We start from the raw sequence: 27,096 nt of genomic DNA on the forward strand, positions 1-27,096 counted from the left end.
TTCACCAGAAGTCATGGTCTGGATTTGCTCTAATCAGAGTCATGCCCCAGAGTAGGCAGAGCACAGCCTGTTAACCCCACGATTGTGTCCTGAAACGAAAACCCAGTCGGGGAGCCTGCGAGTACTGCAATTACGTGCAACGAGTGTAAAATCCACAGTTCTTCTGGGCTCCATTTTTTTTTTTTTGAATTTTTTTATTTTATTATTTTTTTTTTTTTTAGTTATTTTCATTTATTTATTTTATTTGGCTGCATCAGGTCTTAGTTGCAGCACGCAGGATCTTCGTTGCAGCATCTGGGATCTTTCGTTGTGGTGTGTGGGCCCTTCGTTGTGGCATGCAGGCTTCTCTAGTTGTGGCACGCAGGCTCCAGAGCACGCGGGCTCAGTAGTTGTGGCGCGGGAGCTTAGTTGCCCCACAGCATGTGGGATCTTAGTTCCCTGACCAGGGATCGAACCCGCGTCCCCTGCATTGGAAGGCAGATTCTTAACCACTGGACCACCAGGGAAATCCCGTGGGCTCCATTTTTAAAGTTTGAACGAATGGCTCCAGAAAGATATTAAAGATTTTTTCCCCCCATGGGGGGATGGGGGAGAGTTTAATTGATTTGTGGGTTTTTGAAGGAGCGCCCAGCTTTCTCTAGAGCCCTGGCAACGGCGGCTCTGAAACGCGGTAGGTGCTGAGTAAATGCCGTACACTTAATTGAAAAGCCTGAGGACGGTCTCGCTTTATGGAAGTAGAATTGTTTTCATTACCAACCACAGCCATAAAAGTAGCAGCAAGCTCCCTTGGCCGAGTCCCTTGGCCAGGCCAGACGTCTTAAATACTTTATCTTCACCCTGTTTCTGAAACGTCTATACTTTTGCCGCCAGGGATGGAACAAACGTTTTCCTCCTCTCTCTCCTCTGCCAACCCCTTTCCACCCTAATCCCCGTTAATCCGTACTCACCGCCCCCCCCCCGCCCCCCGCCGCCACCGTGAGACTGAATCCGTGCCCTCATCTCGCAGCTGAGAGGGCAGGGGTCTGAGTGGTCCACCCACCTGCCCAAGGTCACAGGGTCTGAAAGGGGAGTGGCCGGCTTGGAGTGCAGGTCAGCTGACTCCTGAGCCAGGCTCCTCAGCCAGCCCCCTGATGCAAGGGCAGCTCTACCTGGCGCTTGGTGGACCTGTGAGGACTGTTTTTACATCGTCGTTGGAGCTAGAGGGATTGTGAATTGTTTTTCTGGCTTTGCCCCCCAAACTTAAAATGACAAGCGTCACCTGGAATGTTGATCCAGCTTCTGCGATTTTAAGGAAGAGCTTCCGGAAGGATAGTTCACGGTATTTCCTTGCAAAAGGGCTCTGCTCCTTACGGCACACTGGCGATGTCAGTGTGCCTAGAGGGAATGGCCCCGAGTCCCGGCGCTCTGCGGAGCCTCTGGGAAATCCTCTAGGCTCTCCTGAAAATGGGGTGGTCGGGTGGGTTTGCTATTTATCTGCTATCATAGCCTGTATTTGTTATCTGCTTCTGCATAACAAATCAACCCCAAACTTAGTGGCTTAAAACAGCACTTGTGATCTCCCAGCTTCTGTGGGTCAGGAGCCCAGGTGCAGCCTAGCTGGGTCCTCTGGGTCGGGGTCTCTCCCAGGCTGGGACCATCGCAAGGCTCTGCTGGGAAGGACCGGCTTCCGGGCTTGTTCACATGACCACCAGCAGGAGTCAGTTCCTTGTGTGCTGTTGGATTGAGGCCTCCTGAGCTGTTGGACAGGGGGTTCCCTCAGTCCAGGGTCCATTGGGTGGGTACCTGGGTGTGTTTGAACATGTAAGAGCAAGAGTTGTGTTCTCCGCTAGTTTTATTGCATTCGGTCGTGTCATTTGCTTGAAATTCAAGCACCGGAGTTTCTACTTTGCCTTAGACTGAGCTGTGCTCCGGACGCGCAGGCTCAGCGGCCATGGCTCACGGGCCCAGCCGCTCCGCGGCATGTGGGATCTTCCCGGACCGGGGCACGAACCCGCGTCCCCTGCATTGGCAGGCGGACTCCCAACCACTGCGCCACCAGGGAAGCCCCGGATTACGTTTTGCTTCATTTCCGAGGTCACTCATTTAGACCGAGGCCCGTTTGGACGTTCATTGCTGTGATGTATTTCAGCATCGTGAACCCAGGTTCACCAGCCTCGTCTCGACCTTGGAAATGTTGTGGCATTTTACAGTGTGTGGTGACATTTATGAGCCCATTTGGACACCCACAAAGAGGTTGATTTCCATAGATTAAGTGTCAAGTTTGAGACGGTCCAGGGTGATGGAATCCTCCAGTGCCGTCCACTCCCATTCTCAGCGGTGACCTTTGACGGGACATTTGTGCTCTATTATGAGCCCACAAGTGCAGCCCAAATAACTTAGGTCATCTGAGTCCAGGGGGATTGGTGTGATGGGGAGGCTCCTGGCAGTGTAATTGGAGACCTGCAGAAATGCTGTCTCATTTTAATTTTTTTAAATAAAACACATACATGGTTAGTGAATAAATTATCGGAGGCAGAAAAAAATCCCACCAACTGAGGTTTCTGAGATGCTGGTTAGTTTATAAAACCATCTGTGTGTTGACCAGAGCAAAAGGGTAAAAAAGAATCTATGCTTCAATGTTTTAAGTAGAAGTAGTTTTATGGGGCATTAAACACATGAACATAAACTTGGAGTAAGTGTCATCTAAATTAAGGGGTGGCAAAAAGCATTAGATAGTTTCCTAGAAGTTTAACTGTATTTGTGTTCTCACTGTCTAAAGGATTTGTGTGTCTTCAGATTTTGATCTGACTCCCTCTCTCTCTCTTTTTAAAGAAATCTTAGACTTTATAGTCACCATGCTGTACATTACATCCCCAGAATTCATTTATCTTATCACTGGAAGTTTGTACCTTTTGAATCCCTTTACCCATTTTCCCCACCCACACCTCTGACAACCGTCGATTTGTTCTGTTTCTATGAGATTTTTTTTTTTTAGATTCCACATATAAGTGAAATCATAGTATTAGTCTTTCTCTCTCTGACTCATTTCACTTAGCATCACGTCCTCACTCTCTTTCTCTCTCTGACTCATTTCACTTAGCATCACGTCCTCACTCTCTATCCGTGTCACTGCGCCGGCAGGACTTCCTTCCTTTTTATGGTTGAATGATATTTAACTGTATACAAATATACCACATTTTCTTTATCCACTCATCCATCAATGGGCACTTAGGTGGTTTCCATCTCTTGGATACTGTACGAAATGCTACAATGAACATGGGGGTGCAGATATCTCTTCGAGACAGAGATTTCATTTCCTTCAGATAAATACCCAGACGTGGAACTGCTGGATCCTATGATAGTTCTATTTCAAACTTTTGGAGGAACCTCCATTACTGTTTTCTATACAGGTTGCATCAACTTACATTCCCACCAACAGTGCACAGGGTTGATCTGGGTCTCTTGAATTTGTATTCTCCCAAGGACCTGAAGTGAAGTGGATCTAAGTACGGATGTACCCATTTCCTCCACTGGTCTGCGGTGGGTACCAGGGCCGGGACAGCCCGGAACACCTTTACAACCCGGACTTCTAGCCTTTCTGAAGTTTCAGCTGTTGGTACTGCAGTGTGGCCTGCTCTGCTGCTCTGGGTCATTTCCCGTGACAGCACTGACCTACATCCAGGCTGCTGATCAACACAGACCAGCCAGTTAAAATCAGAATTAAAGTCAACCCACCAGCAAGTTTCAGGAGAGTCAAACTGGGCATGCTGAACTCCTGTCCAGGCTTGGGGTCCAGACCGTCAAGGGAGCCCATCTTTCTTGCTAGACTTTTGTGTTGCCACACTGTTGTGGAAGATGATTCACAGATTCATTTTATGATCAGAATTAGAACAAAAATCAGCACCTGACGTTGCATTTGCGTCCCGGGCCAAGGTGTGTACTGCCTCATGCCTAGCAGACAGAAATTCAACCCTGGCGGGGTCGAGGCAAAGCTTGAAGACAGAAGATTCTGGCTGCTCTTCTCCACCACAGGGGCGGCATCTGATCCCAACAAGGGACGTGGGTTCCTTCAAGGGAGATGCCTCGCCTGCAGCGATGACCGAGATGCCAAAACATTAGGATTTAAGTGGGACGAGTCTGGCCAGCATCCTGTTGTTTAGTCTATATCAGGCTAAACATCTGGGTGATTGGAAACATCTTTGGAGTTGAAGGAGCCACGTGAGCTTGTCTCATGCAGGCACAGCCTGAGTCAAGACCAATGAAGGACACGTGCTCAGAGGAGGGTATTTTCTGAGCGGGGGGAGAGGGAGGCAGCAGAATGTATTCAATCCTCTGCTCTTCTCCTGCGGCGCCATAACCAAGGACCACAGACCGGGCAGCTTAAGTAACAGAAGCTGGTTCTCTCACAGTTCTGGGGGTGGCAGTCTGAGATCGAGGTGTCGGCAGGGCCGTGCTCCCTCTGCAACCTGTAGGGTAGAATCCTTCCTTGCCTCTTCCTGGTGGTTTTCCGGCAGTTCTTGGCATCCCTTGGCTTGTAGATACATCACTCCAATTTCTGCCTCTGTGGTCACGTGGCTTCTCCCCTGTGTCTTCACGTGGCCGTCTCCTCCCCGTGTCTCTCCTCTTCTTGCAAGGACACCAGTCACATTGGATTATCCCCACACCCCCACTCCAGTATGAGCTCATCTTAACTCATTCCCTCTGCAATCACCCTATTTGTAAATCAGACCACATTCACAGGTGCTGGACGTTAGGACTTTGACAGATCTTTTTAGGGGGGGACACAGTTTAGCCCATGATACTTTGTCCTATTTTTTCTCAGGACCTAAAGAGCTACGACATTTCTCCTTTAAATGTGTGGTCTGTGGGTGGCAGGTGGGGTGTGAGCATGATGGCAGTGGGATTTCCTGGTGGCCGTGGCCCACGTGACCCACGTGGCAGGCGATGCGTGTGGGCACCGCACTCAGAGGGAATGACGAGGCTTCTTGAAGGGCTGTTTCTCTCATGTTCTTGCTCTTCCAGGCTGGGCGCCCGTGAGAACCTGAGTTTCCAGCTCTGGGCTGGAGAAGGGCCGTGTGGGGCAGAGAACCAACGAGGTATCTGGGAGGAGGCTTTGCCCTGTGGCTGTGTTCTCAGTGCCCGACTGGCTCGCTCTGGAGCTGTCGGCAGTCAGCACCCCGCCCCCCCCCCCCCCCCCCCCCCCCGTGAGAAGCCCAGTCACTCAAAGCACAGCCTGCAGGCTTTGTAGAGAACCACATCCCTGAACAAGAGGAGCTCTTCAGCCAGGGCCCTCTGGCATTTGGACACTGAGCCCAGAGCTTGCAGGGGATGGCCGAGACTCAGTAGGAATTCTGTCCCCCAGCATTTGGTGCCCCCAAAGTCATGGAGCCCCTGTAGAAGTGTGCTAGAGGAGGCCAGTGTCCAGGGTCGGGGAAAGGGTCTAGATGAGGGGTTCTTGCATTGGTAAAGCGCTCCCACCCACACCTGGACAGGAAGGTGAGCAGGAAAGGTGTGGATGGGTGGGGCTTGTAGGTGGATTCCATGAGATACAAGCGCCTCCAGCCCCCTCACTCAAGCAAACCCAGGGAGGAGCCCATCCCGTGAACAGTGACACTGGACCAACCAGAGGGAGGAAGGAACGTGACTCCGTGGACGGCAGGTGACTGACATGGCGGCCCCCCACCTCTGCCCACCCCAGGTGTGAAGGAAGCACCACCCTCTGCTGCTCAGAATCGAAACACCGACCCGCCTTCACAGGCCACCTACAAACTCTCTGCTTGCCTACTCCCTGGGGTCCGGTGGGCGGGGCCTCAGGACCTGCTGGCTCCTCCTTGCTGCCCTCTTTCACCAACTGGACAGCGCACTCTCCACCCCCAGCCCCATCTGTAGGAGGTGAAGCAAAGCCTCAGGGACAGGCAGGGACCGGAAATCAAATGTTGACCAAGGGGTTAATGTCAAACGTCCCCGGGGGAACGGACCATGGCCTCGTTGGTCATCTCGGCAGCAGCTCGGCTGCTGTCTGCGTGGTGATGGGGGTCGGGGGCGGGGTGGACCAGGTAATCGGAGAAGGTTTTCTACGGAGCGCTTGGGAAACCCATCCTCTCCAGGAAATCCACACTCAACGGCGCATCTTGTGCCCTTCTTTGCTTTAAAGCTGTTGACGTATTGCAGATATCCTGGGGAAGGAGTGTCGAGGGACGCTCAAAGCGCTTTATTCCTCCTGAAAAGCAGGCCCAGGGGGATTTGGGTACAGAAACACCTGGCCAACAACCTCATTACAACAAGGATGCTGAGAAGGGGGATTGAAGGTGACATTAAAGGGTTTAGACAAATATTTAAAAATGGAATCACATCGTGTTTTTAAAAGCTATACCTAGAAATTCCCATGGTATTAAAAAAAATCAGAGGGTCTAGTTTGCTTTATTCATTGCATTAGCCAAGAATGAATATGCTACAAGAATGTTCCGGAAGGGAGGCATTGATGAATTGAAAACGTCTAAGGGCTGTTTTGTGTTCTTTGCAACAATATCCCATGAGCAGATGTGGAGGGGAACCCTGTCCTTGGTGGGGAGGCTGGGGAGCTCTTCCTTTCCTGGGCATGGGCACCGGCATCTGGCGGTCCACCCTTCCTTGCCCCAGGGGCCGGGGTCTCTGTCTGGACTCAGTGGACACCTTGCTTCGGCCAGTTTAGCTCCTTGGCATACGCCCCTTTGCAGCTTCTGATCTCATGATCGTGCTCCAGACACTTGTTCAGGCCCGGAACCCCGGATCTCCAGCCGATGAAGCCCTGGGTCGTCTTTGGGACTGGGGGGGATGGGAGCACCTGGAATAGAAAGGCAGGGGGTTGAGTCGCCTTGGGCCACAGCAACACGAGGCGTGTCCACGGAGGCATCAGGATCGGTACGCCTGGTGTGGAAAAGACAGAAAGAACCACGGTACTGGCCCCCAAATAGACACATGGGTCAATGGAACAGAACGGAGAGCCCAGAAATGGACCCGCACTTCTATGGGTACTTAATCCATGACAAAGGAGGCAGAATATACAGTGGGGAAAAGGCAGCCTCCTTGATAAATGGTGCTGGGAAAACGGGACAGCAACGTGCAAAAGAAGCGAACTGGTCTACTTCTCACACCATGCACAAAACTAAACTCAAATGGATTAAAGACTTAAAGGTAAGACCTGAAACCATAAAACTTCTAGAAGAAAACATAGGCAGCACACTCTTTGACATTGGTCTTAGCAATATTTGTTTGGATATGTCTCCTCAGGCAAGGGAAAAATAAACAAATGGGACTACGTCAAACTCAAAGGCACCTTCTGCACAGAGAAGGAAACTGTCAACAGAACAAAAAGGCCACCTACCGAATGGGGGAAGATATTTGCAAATGTATGTGATAAAGGGTTAATATCCAAGATATGCAAAGAACTCATACAACCCGGCATCAAAAAAACAAACAACCTGATTAAAAAATGGGCAGAGGACCTGAATAAACATTTTTCCAAAGAAGATGTACAAGTAGTTAACAGTCACATTAAAAGATGCTCACTGTCACTAATCATCACACCTGTCAGAGTCACCATCATCAAAAAGACAACAAATGACAAGTGCTGGCAAGGATGTGGAGACGAGGGAACCCTCCTGCACTGTTGGTGGGAATGGAAATTGGTGCAGCCACTGTGGAGAACAGTATGGAGGTTTGTCAAAAAATTAAAAATAGAACTATCATACTATCCAGGAATTCCACCCCTGGGTACTTACCTAAAGTAAATGAAAACACTAATTTGAAAAGATACATGCAGCTCTATGTTCATTGAACCAGTATTTACAATAGCCAAGATAAGGAAGCAACCGAAGTGCCCATCAACAGATGACTGGATAAAGATGTGGTCTATATACACAATGGAATATTATTCAGCCATAAAAATTAATGAAATCTTCCCATTTGTGACAACATAGATGGGCACTTAAAAGTGAAATAAGTCAGACAGAGAAAGACAAATACTGCATGATTTTACTTCCATGTGGAGTCTAAAAAAACAAAACAAATGGACAAAAATAAACAGAAACAGAGTCATAGAAACAGAGAACAAACAGATGGTTGCCAAAGGGGTGGTGGAGGAGGAGAGGAATGGGTGAGGGAGAGTAAAAGGGACAAACTTGCAGATGCAAAATAAATGAGTCACAGGGATGAAATGTACAGTGTGGGGAACATAGTCAGTAATTATGCAATATCTTTGTATGGTGACAGATCGTAACGAGACTTACGGTGATCATTTTGAAATGTTTAGAAATACTGAATCACTGTGTTGTATAATAAGGACGAACATAGTGTTGTGGGTCAATTGGACTTCAAAAACAAAGAAACTCGTAGAAAAAGAGGTCAGATGTGCGGTTACCAGAGGTGGGGGTGGGGGAGGGGGAATTGGATGAAGGTGGTCAAAAGGAACAGACTTCCAGTTATAAGACAAACAAGTGCCAGGGATGTAACGTACAACAGGATAAATATTAGGAGCACTGCTCTACGTTATATATGGAAGCTGTTAAGAGAGTGAATGCTAAGAATTCTCATCACAAGGAGAAAATAATTTTGTTTCTATTTCTTAAATTTGGTATCTATATGAGAAGATGGACATTCGCTAAACTTATTGCGATAATTGTCTCATGGTGTACGTAAGTCAACTCATGATGCTGCACAACTTATACTTACTTAGTACTGTATGTCAATTATAGCTTAATAAAACTGGAAGAAAAAATTAGAAAGAAAAGACAGAAAGAAGAGCCAGGGTCCCTAAGTAAGGTGCGCTGAACGTAAGCGCGCTCCGATCAGCTGGCCTCGGAGATCACATTTTCCCTGAAAGTAACGATCACCAAACATGTCTCTTTATCTCGTAATGCTTAACACATTTAATTCACGACCCAAGGAAATAATTTTTATTTGGTAGAAGAGCGAAAAAGAGAAAAAAGTAAGGTGCAGAAATATCAAATACTACAGTTCACAGTGCCCTTTATAAAATACGTGGCAACATTGTCAGATGGTATCCTGGCGGTTATAGGTTTGATTAGAAGGTTTTACGATACGTGTGTGTACACGCACACACACACCCAAACCATAGATGCCACAGGAATGAAAAACAATTGAATTTAATTAAAAACCAGAAGGGAAATGGGATTCTATCTGAAATGAAAAAAACCCCACAATTTTGTTTGTCAATTCCTTGAAATTTGGAAAATTTTTGGAAAATGAGGCTAAATGTTTATGCAGGTTTCTCCCTTCCATTTGGAATAATCTTCTGTTCTGCTCTTACGGGGGGATTTGAACCAAGCCAGCAGTGAGGAATATTTGTTCCAGCAGAAGAACCGAGAGGAAGAGGTTTAGTATGCTTGGGGTTACGAGTTCACGCTTGGCTCAGAGGATCTTTGAGTGAGGCGGTGGCTGGAGGGCACGGTCCTGGTGGATGAAGCCCCTTAACATATATTCTTGCTGAGGTATTAAAATGAATCTCTTGAGAGCCCCCATGCAGGGAGGGCCATGAACATACACCAACGAGGCCAGAATTTCCTCCAGCGAGCCAGTTCTCCACGATGCTGGGACCTCGGGAACACACGGGACCAGCCTTCAAGTCTATCTCCAACTGGTAAGAGAAATGCAGTCAGAACCCACCCTGGGATGCCACACTTCACCCACCAGATGAAGAGATGAAAACACCACCGTGAACGAGCTTATGGGAGAATCTGTTGTTAATTCTCTGTGAAGGGCAATCTTACCGTCATCTACGAAAAATGAAAATGCAAACGCTCTTTGACCTGACAGTCCATCCCTAGGCATTTATCCTAAGACATCCTAATACCTGCACACGCACATACCAAGGCCCTGTTTGTCATAGCCAATGCCTGGACACAGCCTACGTGTCCATCCACGGGGACCCGTTCAGCCACAGCCCCTCCACACCGTGGAAAACTACGCAGCAGTTTAAAAGAATGAGGTCGCTCTCCATATTCTCAGATGGAACGACTCTGAAGACAAACTGCTAAGAGAAAAAAAGATGCATAAAAGATGTAAAATATGGTATAATTTGTGTACGAAGGAAAAAGGGCTAGAACCCTCCACATCCACTTGGATAGACATATTGCATCAGGGGAAGGGTGCAGAGATGGGGGGCAACAGCTCTCAGGACTCGGGGGATGGAAGGAAGCTTTTCACGGCATTGCCCTTTGGGGTATAGGATGCCTGTTAAACCATAAATGTATTTTTTTTTTTTTTTGCGGTACGCGGGCCTCTCACTGCTGTGGCCTCTCCCGTTGCGGAGCACAGGCTCCGGACGCGCAGGCTCAGCGGCCATGGCTCACGGGCCCAGCCGCTCCACGGCATGTGGGATCTTCCGGACCAGGGCACGAACCCGTGTCCCCTGCATCGGCAGGCGGACCCCCAACCACCGCGCCACCAGGGAAGCCCCATAAATGTATTTTTAAGGGGTCTATCCACCTGAAGAGGGGATGGGAAGGAGGAAGACGGGAGCCATTTCTTCGGCAAGGAAGGAAGCTCAGAGGGAAACAAGCAAAGTACCTTTCTCTGCTGGATCGTGAGACTGACCCTCCACTCCTTCCCCCGTCCACCCCCCAGGCTCTGACAGGGGTGTGGCTTCCACACCTGGCCTTCTCCTGAGCAGAGGCTCACACAGGGAGAAATCATGTTCCGTTTTGTTCTGGTCCCAGGACAGTTCCTCTCTTCTCCCCCCAGAAGGGGATGCTGTTCTGCTCTCTAGGTGGGAGCACCTCCTTTGAAAAGATGATGATTCTGGTGACAGCCGCCACCCAGCCTGAACAGGCACAGGGGCCATTTGTCAGGATGGCGGAAGGAGGGGCCCAGCTTCCCCAGGAGAAAGGCACTTACGGGGACCGCTCGTGGCCAGGAGAGACAGCAGGGTCCCTCGGGGACCTCGGGGTGGAGGCGGGGGTAGGGAGGTGGCAGAATTAAAACCCAGCAGTGGAGAAATAGCAGAGCCTCTACCTGCCCCGCTTGCCCTGTCGCTGGCCAGCCCGAGGGTTCCAGTCGGAGTTTGTGCGGGCAGAGCGGGTTCCCCACGTGTGTGGTTCATTTGAACAACCACTGCATTTCTGGGCACGTCTCCCAATAAACTTACGGACCGGGAGCAAAACACTGTGTCTACAAGGCTGCTCCTTGCAAACTGGGTACAGCCTAGACGTCCAGAGATCAGGGAAGGGTATACAAATCATGGTCGACCCGTACAATGGAGAAAAATGCAGTCAGTAACGTAATATGATTTGGAGTGCTGTAATTAACTGCATGGAAAGATATATAGGGCATATTGTTAAGTGAAAAAAGATTACAAAGCAGCCTGTGGAGTTTGATTTTTAAATATATATATATATATATATATGCATGTGTGTGTATGTGTGCGTGTTTATTGAAGGAGCAGTCAAAAAATAACATTTAAGAGTATGGCTCTGGAATCAGACCCACCTGACCTTGGGAAAGTTATTCAGCCTTTGTCAGCTTCAGTTTCCTCATCTACCAAATGGGTTTGATGGCCATTATAGCCACTTTCCAGGGATGTTGTGGACATAAGATAACCATGTAAAGCACTCAGTATGGGGAGCAACTAAAGGACAGTAATAAAATAAGAACTAGGGCTTCCCTGGTGGCGCAGTGGTTGAGAGTCCGCCTGCCGATGCAGGGGACGCGGGTTCGTGCCCTGGTCTGGGAAGATCCCACATGCCGCGGAGCGGCTGGGCCCGTGAGCCATGGCCGCTGAGCCTGCGCGTCCGGAGCCTGTGCTCCGCAACGGGAGAGGCCACGGCAGTGAGAGGCCCACGTACCGCAAAAAAAAAAAAAAAAAAAAAGAGCTAGCATTTATTGGTGGTATATGGAGGCATAGAAAACATCTGGAAGGAACTCCCCAAAATGTTAACCATGGGTCAGGGTACATACAGATGTTTTAATGTATGATTTATATTTTGCTGTATTTCTAGAAAAATCACTGAGCCTCTATTGTTGTATAATCGGGGGGAACCCTCTCAACATCTCAGTGGAATGCATTCATTCATTCATTCATTCATTCGGCTAACAGATCGTACCCACTGAGCACCCACTACGAACGAGCTGGCCACCCCATCAGACCCTGAGGGCGTCAGGAAAAGAAAATGCAGAGCCTAACACCCCCACCCCTGGCCGCCTTCATCCTGAGTTTTCATCCGCTCTCCCCATCAGGACACAGAAATGCCTTCTCCGTAGCTGGGCAGAGAGCAGAACCCAGGATTAAAGTGACAGATGCATGAGAGGAGACCCAGGGACATACAGAGCTCAGCAACTTCTAGAGACATCTACCCTACATCCACAGCTGATGGGTCTCAGGTGGGAACACCATCTAAGTCTTCACCCCTCTGGACAGCCTGGTCCCTCACTCAGCAACAAGAGCAATCTCTTAAAAAGGCAATTCTCAACACGCCGTGGCCCTGCTTCCCACTGCAAATCGGGCTCAAATCCCAACTCCTTCCTCTGGCCTCTGAGGTCCCGCCCGTGTAGGGACCGGTAACCCGCTGTGTCTTGCATGTGTGCGCTTGGAAAGGGCTGGAAACCTGCCTCCCCGCAGGCCGGGCGCCGCTGTGTTCTTACCTGTGCAGGTGGCTGGGCCCACCAGGAGCAACACAGGAGAAACACCGTCTCCGGTGGGGTTGATTTCTTACTTAGGAAAGCAAGTACTTAAAAGGACTTTGCGAACCTTGATGTATTTCTCCACTGGGGTCACTGGCCGGATGCGGAAGCGCTCGGGAAGCTCGATTTTGGGCTTTGGGGTGGCAGGCTCTTCTTCACGCTCGATCAGCTGAAACACAATCCCCAGGGATGGGGCCCCGCAGGCTGAGACCTTGGAAGCTTCCCCTCACTGCCCCCCCAGGACAAGGCACTTTACAGGTTAGGTGGTGCTCAGATCACAGTTAGAAAGAGGTGGCGTGGGGACTGGCAAACAGGCCAGCTCAGCCCCAGGCCCTTGCAGACTGCCTGTTTACAGCCCTGCTGAGTGATTTGAGAACACGTCACAGGTTATGGACTTAGACTAAAACATGGCAGCAAGGTTCAGGACCAACCTGTAAACTGTGAGGAGAGCTTCCATCCCCCCTTTTAATTTTTAAAGCAACTTTGAACCCTTCAAAAACCCAATTTAATTACACATAAGGAATATTAATATAGACTCTTTTATGCATATTATATTAATAAGGACTCATTTTAGGCATAAAATTTCAAATTGTGTAACTCTCTAAGTATTAAAAAAACTCATTAAGAATGGCATAATTTCAGCACTAGTGGGACGGGGTGAATTACAAAGGGGCTTTACGCTGCCTAGAATCATGGACATTTTGAATTATGTGGCCTTTGTGCGATTCTGCCTCCCCAGAGAAATGTGGTTTCCTCATGTTGTGTCCTGGAGATCACGTGGAAGGTTGCAAACCACTGGCCGCAATCCCAGTGAAGCTCACACAAGCATTCTGCGAGCCTGTTGGCGTCTTATAAATCCAAGCCACTATTCTAGACTCAGAGATTTCATTAAAGCGTCTGGATTTCTGGACTCTTATTTTATTTTTTTTGCGGTACGCGGGCCTCTCACTGCTGTGGCCTCTCCCGTTGCGGAGCACAGGCTCCGGACGCGCAGGCTCAGTGGCCATGGCTCACGGGCCCAGCCACTCCGCGGCATGTGGGATCCTCCCGGAACGGGGCACGAACCCGTGTCCCCTGCATCGGCAGGCGGACTCTCAACCACTGCGCCACCGGGGAAGCCCTGGACTCTCTCGAACAGTCAGAAAATACAGCCAGTCTGCTTGCCTGGTAGCCCTCAGCTGGGCTGATGGTGGCTGCCTCTGGATGGGGTCAGTGGTCTCTTTGCTGGTGTCCCCATCACTCCCTATTAATTATGCCTGGTCCTTTTCCTTGTTTCTGTTTCCTATCTGGTGTAGGAAATACCAAGAGTATTTTCCTAATAATCGTGCCGATATTCACTTGGCCTCTCCTCTCTTTCCATCTGAACGTCACAGTCACTCAGTGAGGCAGTGAGGACTGTCACCCCATTTTACAGATGGGAATTCCAAGGCCGAGTGGCCCTGGAATCAGCCAGACCAGCATCTCCCCTTGGTGCCTCTCTTTCTGAGCTGTGTGACTTTGCACTTCTTTGAGCTCAAATTCCTCATTTGGAAAATGGACATCAAAGAGCACGCCCCTCCGCACAGGGGTTGTCGTGTGGGTTCAATGAGCTGGTTCGGATGAAGCACGTAGAACGTGCCTGGCACATAGTAAGTACTCAATAAATTTGTGAATGGGAGGAAAATTCAGGTGTCAGCCGTCTTCGCCTACAACATGCTCTTTAATTTATTCTTGCAAATTATACACTTCATAACCATTTATTCTTGGAAATGATTGATTCTATAACCTCTGAGCTCATCAAATTTACATTTACCTCCTCGAGGGGGGTCGTTAAAAATCCCCAGTTCGTTGCCCAGTTTTGCCGTGCCTCGTTTTCAGCCTTCAGGCGGTACGTCCTGAAAAAGAAAGCTCTTAAATGCCAGACATTTGAAAAGGGTTAAAGTAGCAAACCCTAAGGTGCAATGGGGAGAATTTTACATTCTTCAATGCATCTGGACTGAAGGATGATTCCGTGTCAGGGAGGAAGCAGGAGTCCCTGTCGCTGGGGACTTCCCACTAATGTAAGGAAGACACATGTCTAAGAACCAGAGATGCTGGTTGGGTGGTACATTGGGGAGCAGACAGAACTGGGGCTGACTCTGCCCGAGGGGTCATCTAGGAATGGAATCCTTGTTTTGGGGGCCCCTGGACCTATAGTAATGGGGGAGTGTTAAATCATTATGGAGGTACATATAAGGTTCCTTTGTTTTCAGAGCAAGGACCAGGCCAGAGTGAGTGAGTCCCTGGGATGCAAAATTTAAGGAGGTGCCCACTCTCAGGTTCCTGCAAGCACAGAGCCAGCACCTGCATGATCTTGAGATGGAGTCCCCCCCTTAACTATTGCACTCCAGATGCCTCACTCATCCCACCCTAATCCTGGCCCTGCTTTTGCTCCACATTGAATATAATTTATACATAACTACCTAGGAGCTGAACTGAATTGCAATTGAAGAGCGGGTGTGTTGCATTTTGCAAAAATCTGATTAAACATTTATTCATTTTGATTTTCAAGTTTCTTTTCCTATTTTGGAATCAATATCTGCACCCCAAGCCCCCTCTGATGTCTCAACAGTTTCAGAGGCCCTGGCCAAACTCTTTCCCTGGACACTGAGCATCTAAAGCAGAGTCTATTTCCAAGGGAGCTGTAACATGAGACAAAAATATGAGCCATATATGTAATTTAAAATTTTCTAGAGCCACATTTTAAAAAAAGTAAAAATAAACAGGTAAACTTAATTTTGGTATCACTTTTTAGGGGCATGAAGTTTTCGAAATCTAGTATTTTACATTTACAGCTCATCCCAATTTGGAATAACCACGTTTCAAGTGTTCAAGTTTGGACATGGGACAGAACAGTCTAAGGGCTTAATTGGCTCTGTTCACACAGGAGGGGCCATCTGATTTGGGTCTTGAAGGATGAGTAGGAGTTTGTTTGGTGGGGGAAGAGAGAAAAGGGCATTCTAGGCGGAGCAAACAGACCCTGCTAATACCCTGCTAGGTAGTATTTCCTATAGTGGGTACTTGGATAAAAATAAAGATTTAAAAAATAATAACAGCATGTATTTATTGCAAATAATACTGGCTTTCCATTTTCAAGAGTGATATAAAGTTTCCTATAAAAATAAGTTCACTAAGTGAAACAAAGCTAATTTAAAGAAAAATATGAAGTGACTATTACAGGGTTTTCAAGGAAATGGTAAAAGTCATAGAGATGACAATAGGATAACTGAAGTTTAAGAGGTGAGCCATGATGGTTTGTTGTTGCTAATATTTACTTACTTGCATCTAAATTAGTAACTTCCCATACCCGTTAAAACTTCAAAGAGATGGGATACTATTTAGCAATGGGATAGAATGCCAAATAAAAACATTCATTACAGATGTCTGCTGAACATAAGTCTTTGAGAAAACGGATCTATTCTTTAAATTAAAGCTTCTTGTTCAAAAACCAGGACAAGCAAGCGAGAATGTGACGTGCTCTCATTCGAACTGAACAAACATTAAGATGTTTTAAGCATTTGGTAAATATTAAAAATAAGCACACATCAGTCGTATCTCAACAAGCAAAGCTTTGCAGCGGGTTGTAAAGGCAGATGCAAACTCTTTCACGCCTTTGTGGTGTGCCTAAGAAAAGAAAAAGAAAGGCTCTTTCGTCCCTAACACTGCCCGCTTTCCGCAAGGCCCCCCGACCCCCTCCAGGGCACGCTCTTCGCGCCCAGAGGTCGATCACCTCCAGGACTTGGTGGGGAAACTGAGGCGGCCAGGTTGAACACTTCAGGTGGGAACGGCCCAGCCCACTGGGTTCCCGGTTCCCGGGCGTTACCAGATCTCGTCCTGGGCCACGAGGTTCATGCGCTCGGCCTCGGCCCTGCTCATGGGCTTCTGCGCCATGGGGCCTGGGGTCTTGCAGCGCCCGGCACCCTCGGCCATTGGGTTCAGCGTCTCACGTCGCCTAGGAGACGGGTTGCCAAGCAACGCAGGACGCGCAGGCGGAGGCGGCGCAGCACCTGGCGAGGTTGTGGCCGCCTGGCTCCGCGGCTTCCGTGCGCCCACTGCCAATCTCAGTCCGCAGCTGCGCTCTTCGCCCGCCTCCCTGCCCACCTGCCGGCTCGCGGGCGCAGCAGCCCTTCTCTGCGGAAAACCTTGGGGAAACCTCAAGACCTTACATTCCCTCCTCCCTTTAAAATTGAGACCTGCAAGTATACAGGCCAAGTGGACCAACCCTAAGCGTACCGAGCTTAATGGATTCCGTCATAGAGACCCCTGTAGCCACCGCCTGGGTTACGAAATAGGTCACTCGACGCCCCGCCCCCCAGCGCCCGTCGACTTTTCTCGGCAGAGATTTGTTTCATCACAATTTGAACTTTGTGTAAGCGGAATCATCCTGGTGTCGTTTTTGCCTGGCTTCCTTGGTCCAGTGTTACGTTTGAGTGGTTCATCCATGTCGCTGCGAGTAGCCGGGGTGTGTTCACTTCGATGTGGGCGTCACTGGGGCTGAGTTTGGGGGCCTCCATGAAAGCGCTGCTGTGAGTTTCAGCGCACATGGCTTTCGGAGAACATATGCATGCATTTCTTTGGCACGCACTCTTTATAACCATCTCCAAATGCAATTCAAAGATAATATTGCCTCCAGACCCTACACCCCACACTCTGTCTTTCACGCCCGTCAACACCAATCCTCCATCATTAGGATGCTCAATGGGTATTTGTTGACTGACTCAGCGACGACCCCCCCCCCCCCGACTTCCATCACACCACATTGTCATAGGCCGGGGCTGGAAAATGTGTCTAAAAAACAGAATGTGCATCCTCTGCGTAGGGCAGGGGAATGTTCCTCTGCCTGAGAGCCACGAGATGCACAGGCGTCCAGAGCCTCATGGCACCGAGAGAAGGAGGCAGCAAGCTTCCGCTGACCTACAGGTCATCTCTGGACGATTAGCAAGAGCCTCGGAGAGGACGTGGGTGCTTTCATCTCCTCACTGGGTATCGGCTATCCTCCCTGGCGGGCCTCCCTGACTCTTTATTCCTGACCTCCTCCTTATCCACAGATTTGTGCTTTTATGGGGATGTTTTGAGGATGTGTTTTCCCCTCTTGATGACGTTCCCCACACCCTAGGTGTGTGATGCTCTTCTTGGCTGCTGGAAATGCTGGGTGGAGGCCCAGGATTGGGGTGGTCCCTACTGCTGCCGCAGCTGAAATAGTGAGGGGGCAGGCAGGGGCTGGAATCAGAGCTGCAGAGATTCATCAGGGTGATGTGTAGCACGCTGTGGCCATGGCTGAGCAAGCCAGCCCACCAGGCTGGGTCTCCAGCTGGGCCCGGGATTTTCTTCCTGGCCCTTTCTCTGAGGTTGCCATTCCTACAACGGGAGGGAAGGTATCCTGGGAAGAATTGTGAACAGTAGATGGCTAGGAAGAGAAGAGGACCCATCATGCAGCGGGGCAAAGTCTGCTTCTCTCTTGGGAAGCTTCTAAGATGATTCTGTTAAAATGATTAACTAAGCATAAATTCGTTTACTGAAAGTCTGTATGCCAGACACCAAGAGTTCATTCATTCTACAAATGTTTGCTGAGCACCTCCTGTGTGCCTGGGGATCCAGGAGGGAACACGACCGGCAAAGTCATTGCCCTCCTGGGGCTGACTTGTCTGGAGGGAAGACACAGAATGAAGCAAGTGAAGACAAATAAACAAACGCACCATAACCCCAGGGAGAGATGCGTGCTGTCAAGGAAGTTACATCAGGGAAGCAGGCTGGAGGTGACAGAGTCAAGTGAAGGGGTACGGAAGGGACGATCCTAAGTGGGGGGCCAGGAAAGGCCTCTCTGAGGAGGGGACGCCTGAGCACAGAGCTGGAGAAGGAGGGACCCATGCAAAGGGGTCAGAAGAGTTTTCCATGGAGGAGGGAAGTGCAGGGCAAAGGTCCTGAGGTAGAACAAGCCCAGGCTGTTTGAAGACCAATAAGGAGGCCAGTATAGCTGGAGAGCTCCCTGCAAAGTGTGGCTGGGTGCAGAAATGAGAAAGCAAGCAGAACTTCTCCCAGGAGTTCAGTTAAGCAGGGACACGGATGTGGATGCAGCTTCATATATGAAATAACAGTAGGATGAGAGCACCCCAGATGAGGCAGAAAAGTGCAGAGGAGGTGATGAGTGAGTGGGGTTTTGAAGGTTGAATAAGAGTTTGCCAGTCTTGCCCATTCTCCTCAGAAATATCTGCACAAGGCACCCTGGGGGATGGGTCCAGGTGGAGAAATGGGCAGAGAATTATGGTTAAGTGCGCAGGCTTTGGGATTGGATGTGGGCTCAAGTTCTGGCTCTGCTGTGTACCATCTCAGCGGCCGTGGGCAAGCTGGTTAACCTCTCTGAGCCCCAGTTTCCTCACCTGTAAAATGAGCTTGTAGGGATCTTAGCAGGCTGTGAGGAGGAAATGTAAAGGGCTCCACACAGTGCCTGGAAGGCTGGTGCTCACCGATAACAGCGAGTGTTACCCAAGGAATAGCATCTTGGTAGCCTTGGCTTGGGAAGGGTCCTTGGCCCAAGACACAAAGGTTGGGGGGACAGTGTAGGCGGACGGAAATGGGGCTTTGGTTGGAACTGGGGTTGACTTCTTGAGGATGTCAGTTTTGAATAAGAGGCTGTGTATGGCTGGTGGACTGGCCTGGAAGGCGAGATTCCTTCTTTCCTGAGAAGTGAGAGAGGAACCCGAGCTACGCTGGCCCGGGGTCCTCCCCGGGCCCCACCCTCATGGTGCAGCGTTCACCAGGTCCTGGCTGGATGCTTCCCTCAGCCTCTAACTTCATGGAGATTCACAGACTTCGTGGAGGAAGGGTTCACTCGTGACCAGGTCACAGAAGGGAAACCTGCCTCAAACAATAGGTGGAAGAGAAAGGATTTGAACCAAACCCCAAAGCCACCCCCTGCGTCTTACCATAAACTCCTGTCTTAGAGGACCGCTCTTCCTTGCCAGGGGCAGGACCCTCCGGAAGGTGCAGAGTCAACATAGCCTGGCTTTCCCCTCTCTCTTGACCAGCGAGGAGGCCCTCTTCTCTCTGGATGATTTCCCAGTGGCTGAAGCTTAGCTGTGAGGGTCGAATCTGCTCAGCAAGTGACAGCTGGGGAAGGAGCCCGGGCCTGGTCTTCCTGAGGTGATGTCTGTGGAAGGCAGGCTTTCTCCTTGGAGCAACACTTGCTGTGCCTCCAGGCAGCCAAAGCTGAGAGGGGATTGAGATCACACAGGGACCCCAGACACCAGCTCCCCGGACCTCCCTGAAGGCTCCTTCCTGACCGATGGGCTCGGGACTTGCATCTAAGCAAGATACTTCTGGACTCACTGTCCTGTCGGAGTGCGTAGTATCAATCCTTAATTAGCATAACCACCGGAACCTTCTATCAGTAGGGTTGCGAGATTTAGCATATAGAAATACAGGACGTAAGTTTGAATTTCATGGAGCACACCCATACTGTACTATCTGCTAAGAAATTATGTATTTATTAAAAAGAGCTCGGCATCCGTAGCTTACGTGACCACCCTACCCTCAGGGAGTTTCTTCACCAGTGTGCCTACCATGCTTAGCAAATGAATACATTTGCCTTATAGGAAATTCTCTTGATTTTTTACTTCTGGTGGTCTGTGTTTCTTTGCTTTATACATATCTCCTTCTTTCCTGGTTCTGGGGGTCGAACCCTCCTCCCTATATCCGAAACAAGAAATTCATGGACCTCTGACAGACACAATTTATTCACCTAATGCTGTTAGTTTATTTTATTTGGGAAAAGTGTTTTGCAGCATATATATATATATATTTTTTTTTAATTTATTGATTTACACTTGCGTTGGGTCTCCATTGCTGTGTGCGGGCTTCTCTCCTTGCGGTGGCTTCTCTTGTTGCAGGACATAGGCTGTAGGCGCGTGGGCTTCAGTAGTTGTGGCACACGGGCTCAGTAGTTGTGGCTTGTGGGCTCTAGAGCATAGGCTCAGTAGTTGTGGCACATGGACTTAGTTGCTCCGCGGTGTGTGGGATCTTCCCAGAACAGGACTCGAACCCGTGTGCCCTGCATTGGCAGGCGGATTCTTAACCACTGCGCCACCGGGGAAGCCCCTGCAGTGTAGATTTCAAACAGGAAGTTTGAAGGGAGAGCTGAGGGAGAAGAAGGCCGCACTTGTTGATTATCCCTGGGAAATGGAGACAATATTTACAGCTTGCAGAGGGTTTGCCATGTTCCTGTATATTAATATTTTTGGCCCTCTCAGCATTCTGGGGCCGTTGATTTCTCATTTTGTATTTTTTTCATCTTGCTGTTGCTTTTTAAAACATTCCAACAACTGGAGCTAACTGCTTCTTTTTAGTTTTTAAGCTTAAACAGTTTTCCTTTTTATTGTATGATTTTTTTTTTTTTAACCGAAGAAGGCTTTGTGTGGGGAGAGGGCCCCGCAGCCAGCGTGCCTCTCTCTCAGCGCGGGTGATTATTACCTCGACTGCACAGCAAAGACGCGGAGGCTTGAACTGAAGGTGCTAATTTGCAGGGAATGTACTTCATGGCTGAACCGAGCTTCAGCTCGGGGAGCTGGGAAGTTCCAGCCCTCACGAACACATTATGCTCTCTTTAGTGCCAGCAGAAAGAACTCTTCTCTTACTTCGCACATAAGCTACACTCCACACCCCTAAGGTAACAATGAACACATCCTCTGGGTCTTGTTGTGGAAGAAAAAAGCTGAGTTCACCGTTGCCACCTCTCCTCCCCTCAGCACCCTAGAATTCTCTCTCCTGAGCCTGTTCAACATTTGGCATAATTATCAATTAGTACTCCAATTAGAGACCCCGCACCGGGGCAGGGGTACAGTTCGTCCTGCTCTTTCGCTCTCCCCTGCCTCTCTTGTCCCAGCTCTTAGGATGTGAGAAAAGCCCAGCCCCTGGGTGAAAAGGAAAGTGAGTCTGAATGCAAGGGAAAAGAACCGGCTTGGATTTCCAAGTGCGAACGTGGCTCGAGGATCTGGGTCATTCAGGTTGGTGAGTGCCCAGGACGCCCCTTCCGGTGGCTGTTAGGATTGGAAGCAGAAGGCATCTGTGCATCTGCAACGAAGTGCTTGAGAAGGGTGCTAGTGAGAGATGCATATGCTCTGAGGACAGGGGCGTCATCTCTGAAGGGTTTAGACGTAGCTTTAAGTCACAAAGACTGAACTTGAATGGCAATGTAAGTGCAGTAGTTATCTATTACCCCAGAGATAGTTTGTGGAGCCGGACTGGCCACGTGGAGGACTCTGCTCCCAGAGAGGACCCGCTGCCCCGGGTTCTGCCGACAGAGGGTCAGACAGAGGGTTTTGACGGGAAAGTGGATGACTGGGATGGGAGGTGAGGAGGGATTACGGCCCACACTCATTTACTCACTGGGGGGTATCAGGCTGAGGCTTCAGCAAGATGGCTTTCATTCATTCAACCGACAACTATTCGTAGAGTCTCTTCTATGTGCTGGGCTTTGTGCCAGGCCCAGGGAACCCAACAGGGACAAGATAGGTCTAGTTCCAACCTCAGGAAGCTTCCAGTCCAATAAACAAATAAACCCGGAGAGTTTCGGCTGGGAACGAGTGTTATGAAAACGTATAAAGCGTGGTGTGGAGTCGGGGCTCTCTAGCGGGTGGTCAGGGAAGGTGGCATTTGAGCAGGGACCCATGAGGAGCATAGAGGCTACCCCCAGAAAGAGTAGAGGCTGTCCATGGGAACTGGGTCCAGCAGGCCTTGCGAGTTGGGGTGGGGAGTTGGGACTTTATTCCGACTTCAGTGGGAGATCCTTATTGCATTTGAGTAGCTCCGTCCAACACACAGGCCTTCCTGTAGGAATGATGGTCATTCTTACTTTGCAGAGGCAGACACAGAATCAGAGAAGTTAAGCCACTTGTCTGTGGTCACACAGCAGTAAAGGTAGGAAGCCAAGATCCAGATGCACCTCACCAACGACGTGGCAGATTGCAAGGAGAAAGATCACCTGGAATACCGGTTCAGGCCTCTTAGATGGTTAACAGTCAGGAATACATCGTTTCCCATGTGACGGTTTGCACAATCTTAATGCCTATAAAGGAGGCCAATAGCGTTGCGTGTTTCTACGTCCTCCCCCCTGCCACCCCTTACGCCTCACCCCTACAACCTGGGCCTGAGTGAAAGGCCCTCCGGTTGAGTACCTGCTGCGCGATTGTTAAGGACCTACCACGTGCCAAGCTCCCGGTGTGGTGGTTAGGGTCTAAGTCTCACTCCTCCCTCTAGACCCGCCACCAGCCAGGGCCCAGCACACAGTAGGCCTTCAGCAGATCCTTGTTTGGTTGCGTGAAGGCTGTTCTGACCATTCTGTGGCTACAAGCCTCACCCAGGGTGTGAAACTGCCACACGAGAGGCTGAGAAACGTGTCAAGGTGGGGCCACCGGGACGCCGCACAGTTGATCTAAAAGGCAAGTCGGTTTTGTGCACTGATCCCTTTCTGCGTTCTTCACGCTGGTGTCTGGGGAGACATCTCGTGGCGGTTCCTGTTGCTCAAGCTCAGGTAACTTCACGTAAAATGGATTTCAGATGAGAGCTTGGAGGCTCTGTGAAATCCGGAAGGCTAAGTTGGGAATAGCTGTTATTTCAGAGATTTGCTTCTGCTGTGATTATTGAGGGGCTCTGTGCGTGCCAGGTCTTTTACAGCCGGTTAATAGGAATAGCAGCTGCGGTGGCTCCCGGGTTCTGCCTAATCATCGAAGAGGCTTAAAAGGGAGCATTAGGATGGGAATCTGGGGAGACCATCCGGCACACAGCCGAGGGGGCCGCTGTCCGCAATCAGCCTCACTGCCCTTCAGTTCTTTCTCTGTGATTGGGGGACAGGGAGAGAGAGAGAGAAAGCAAGACCAGGGGAGGAGACAGCCAAGATGGAGTTCCTAAAGTTTCCGTGGTCCTCTGAGGCTGTACATTGTGGAGGTGAGCTCCTAGGCTCCAAGATATGGGAATCTCCCAGACCCTTCGGGGAGGGTGCCGGTTCCCCTGGATGAGAGAGAGCTTGGAGCCTCCAAGAAGAAATGGAAGCCCACTTCTGGGGACCCCTAAAGCCCAAATGACAAGGGCAAGACCTCTACACACCCTGTAATCAGCTCGGACTTTGTCCTAGAGTTTGCTCTGGGGAGGGGCGCACTGTGCCCTATTTTGTTTCGGTTGCTCTGGTCTGGAGAATGGACTGTATAGCAGACTGGAGGCCAGGGGGCCAGTCTGGAGGTTGGTAGTGATGCCTAGACAAGTGGTGATGAGGCCTGGGCCCAGAGAGGTGGCATCTGGGGTAGGGAGAAAGACTTAGATGTGCGGGGATAGGGAGAAATTAGGAGGACGTATCAGCCAGGACTCTTACCTGAAACTGTTATTTAGCTCCTGTATTTGAAGACTTCGGAAGCTTCAGGTAACGCTGTATCCAGGAGTTAGAGCAAGGCCATCAGGACCTGGTCTCCTCCAGCCCTGGGCTCTGCACACCTCCCTGCTGGCTCATCTCCGGCAGGCTCTTCAGGCAGTGGCCACCAGCAGCTCCAGGCTCCCGATGGACGGAGGCTCCTCCTTTCCCCATGGCTCCTACACCAGTCTCAGCATTCTCTCTGACTGGACTGTCAGAGGTGTGTGCCCGTCTCGGACAGGATCACCGCGGCCAGCAAACAGAATGAGCTGATTAATGGGCTGGGGCCACGTGTCCACTCCAGCACCTGGAGAAGTGGTCAGGGTGCGAGCAGGCAATTCTGACAAGTGTCCCTGCACAGGGTGTGGAGGCCCAGTGGGCATGGGGAAGAGGTGGACGCCACTGGTGACTTTGAGCAACACACTGAGGTGTAACCAGGGGCTGGGGCTGGGTGCCATGAACTGAGCCCGCTGACAAGGGGATAAGGGAGTGGCAAAGACGACAGTGACATGTGGACCAAATTAAACCAAAATAACCCTCTGGCTCCGCCCGACTTAGTGTTCCCTATTTACAGATTCGTGGCGGTCGGCCTTCGTTTGTCTGTAACTCAGCTGTCATTTCCACTTTATCTCTCAGTTAAGATCTTGTCACCCTGCCACGTGTTTAGCGTTCCTCGATCAGGGGAAAAGGATGAACCAGTGCAATTTTGCTTTTTATCTCCAGGGACAATCGGCTTATCACCCTGACAATAATCAGGATGGGTTTTATAGGAAAACCATTTTTCTTTGGTTCAATACAAAAAACATTTTGCAAAGAGGACTGTATTGACATGTGTGAAATGGCTTTGCGTTTCTGTGAGAAACAGAGGGCTGCTCCCGGCTTAGATCATTGCAAGGGAGATTTCATGAATGAACCTCCGTGAATATGCAGCAGCGGGATACCGAGTCGCTGGAGGTGGGGATCTTTCTTGGTGGTGCCCCTGTCCCGTGTAGTTTTCTTAGCACACCACGTGGCCCCATCACTGTGATAACCCCCAATAGTTCTCCCCTCCCTGGCATTTCGTGTTGTTGCTGTTTTTTCTCCCTGGCATTTCTAACATGTTCCCTAGACCCTGTCGAGAACCCCTGAAACTTATGTTCAAAACTCACAGCATTCCCAGGGCAGATGTTCCCGTTTCCATTTTGTAGCCCTTGAGCTCAGACCGGGGACCCTGCAAGTGAGTAGGGGCTCCCTCTGTGTGTTAGAGGTGCTCGCAGGCTGGGCCGATTGCAGAAGCTCGTGAGGTTTGATAGTAAGAATAAGCATTTCCAAGCCCCAGTACGCTCATTTATTCATTTCTTTATCAGACACTTATCGACACCCTACATAGGTAAATGAGCCCCAGCTCTGCTCTCAAAGGCAATTATCCTGCAGGGTGGGGTACGGGGTTGAATAGTGTCCCCCCAGAATTCATGTTCCCCTAGAAGCTGTGAATGTGACCTTCTTTGGAAGTAGGATCTTTGCACATGTAATTAATGAAGATGAGGTCATACCGGATTGGGGGGCCCCAAGTCGGTAACTGGCGTCTTTATTAGAGGCCATATGACACGCACAGACACACACAGGGGGAAGATAGGCCATGTGGAGACAGAGGCAGAGATTGGAGTGAGGCAGCTACACTCCAAGGACACCGGGAAGCAGGCAGCCACCGGAGGCTGGAAGAGGCGAGCAAGCATCCTTCCCTTGAGCCTTTGGAGGAAACATGGCCCTACTGACACCTTGGTTTTGGACTTCCTGCCTCCAGAACGGTGAGAGAATACGCTTCTGTTGTTTTAAGCCCCCGAGTGTGTGGTCATTTGTTAACGCAGCCCCAGGAAATGAATACAGGGGACATACACGGGTCTCAGCAACCACTGTGCAGGCTACTGACGGCTTGGACAGGAGACGACACAGATCCATGGGCCTCTAATCCACGTTTATAAATCCAGGAGAGCTTCCTTGGAGGAACCTGAGTAGGACGAGGAAAATGCCCAGCATAAGTGGGGCTCTGAGCAGAATGTGATCCAGTACGTTGGTCCCTGGGGAGAGGGGCTGCCTTTGCGTGTGGACTGTCAGGCATCCTCAGTGAACTGGAACCATCCTGGCCAAACACACCCTGACCCCGACTCTAGCCACCGTCACCCCACCCTCGCTGTCCCCCAGGTGACGAGGGTGCAGTGTAGAGGGAGGTGTGAGATGTGGCTGGATGGCTCCAGGGCTCGGTCCTCAGCCTCACAGACCTGGGCGCACACCACAGCCCTGCCAGCCTCTCGCTGTGAGCTCTCAGGACAACCCTCCGGCCACTTGGAGCCTCTGTCACCTCCGTAACGTGGGTAAGAGAGTGGTACCCACCTTACGGGCTCAGTGGGGAGTTAGCAGTTTGGTGCATGGACAGCCTTGGGAAAGACACCCACCTGCATCATCTGAGGGTTGTAGCATCTTCCTGGAGCAGGGGGGCCACACCCCCATGAAAGCTCCTTGTGCACGTGACCCGTACGGGGTATACTCTATAATTATAATGGGCTTTCCCTGAAGGTACAAACATTGGGCGCAGGAAGGCAGAAGGATGGAGAGCTGAGTGTAGCAGAAAAGAGTTTAGGAAGAAACACGTAACTATTGCAGAGGGGAGCTCACACAGAATGCTGAGATTTCAGGCTGCTTTGAGGATCTTCCCTGAGATGTCTGCCTGAAATGGTAATACTCCCAGGTACCTGCCCAGCCTGGCACAGAAAACATCTCAAATTACCCTGTGCTCTGTTGTGTAATTCTTTTTACTTGTAAAATGGCTCCATATTAGCTCTCTTTAGATCTTCCCCAGGAAACACGGATTTCGGGAAAATTTCTGGGAAAGACTGGGCAAAAAAAACCCAGAACATTGACTTTTTCTATAAATAACTAGAAATTTTAATCAACGCAGCCCAAGCTAGAGAAAAGCTAAGTGATCTTCATCTGGGGTTGTCAGCGTTTATCAGGCACTTACTGTGTACCAGTATGCACATGTAACACTCTCT

General features: G+C 50.0%; 1 protein-coding gene across 1 annotated transcript; it reads right to left on the reverse strand.

The window, feature by feature from the left end:
- Window positions 1-6,181: 6,181 nt before the first annotated feature.
- On the reverse strand, window positions 6,182-16,563 carry CIMIP1 (ciliary microtubule inner protein 1; the record flags this gene model as incomplete). The annotated part of the gene is made up of 4 exons (XM_079945938.1): window positions 6,182-6,802; window positions 12,722-12,823; window positions 14,447-14,528; window positions 16,496-16,563. The coding sequence occupies 4 exons, from the start codon at window positions 16,561-16,563 to the stop codon at window positions 6,641-6,643; spliced, it is 414 nt and encodes a 137-aa protein (XP_079802064.1). The 3' UTR covers window positions 6,182-6,640.
- Between the last annotated feature and the right edge of the window lie 10,533 nt (window positions 16,564-27,096).

The sequence above is a fragment of the Stenella coeruleoalba genome (assembly GCF_951394435.1).
Source record: "Stenella coeruleoalba genome assembly, chromosome: 15".
Taxonomy (NCBI): domain Eukaryota; kingdom Metazoa; phylum Chordata; class Mammalia; order Artiodactyla; family Delphinidae; genus Stenella; species Stenella coeruleoalba.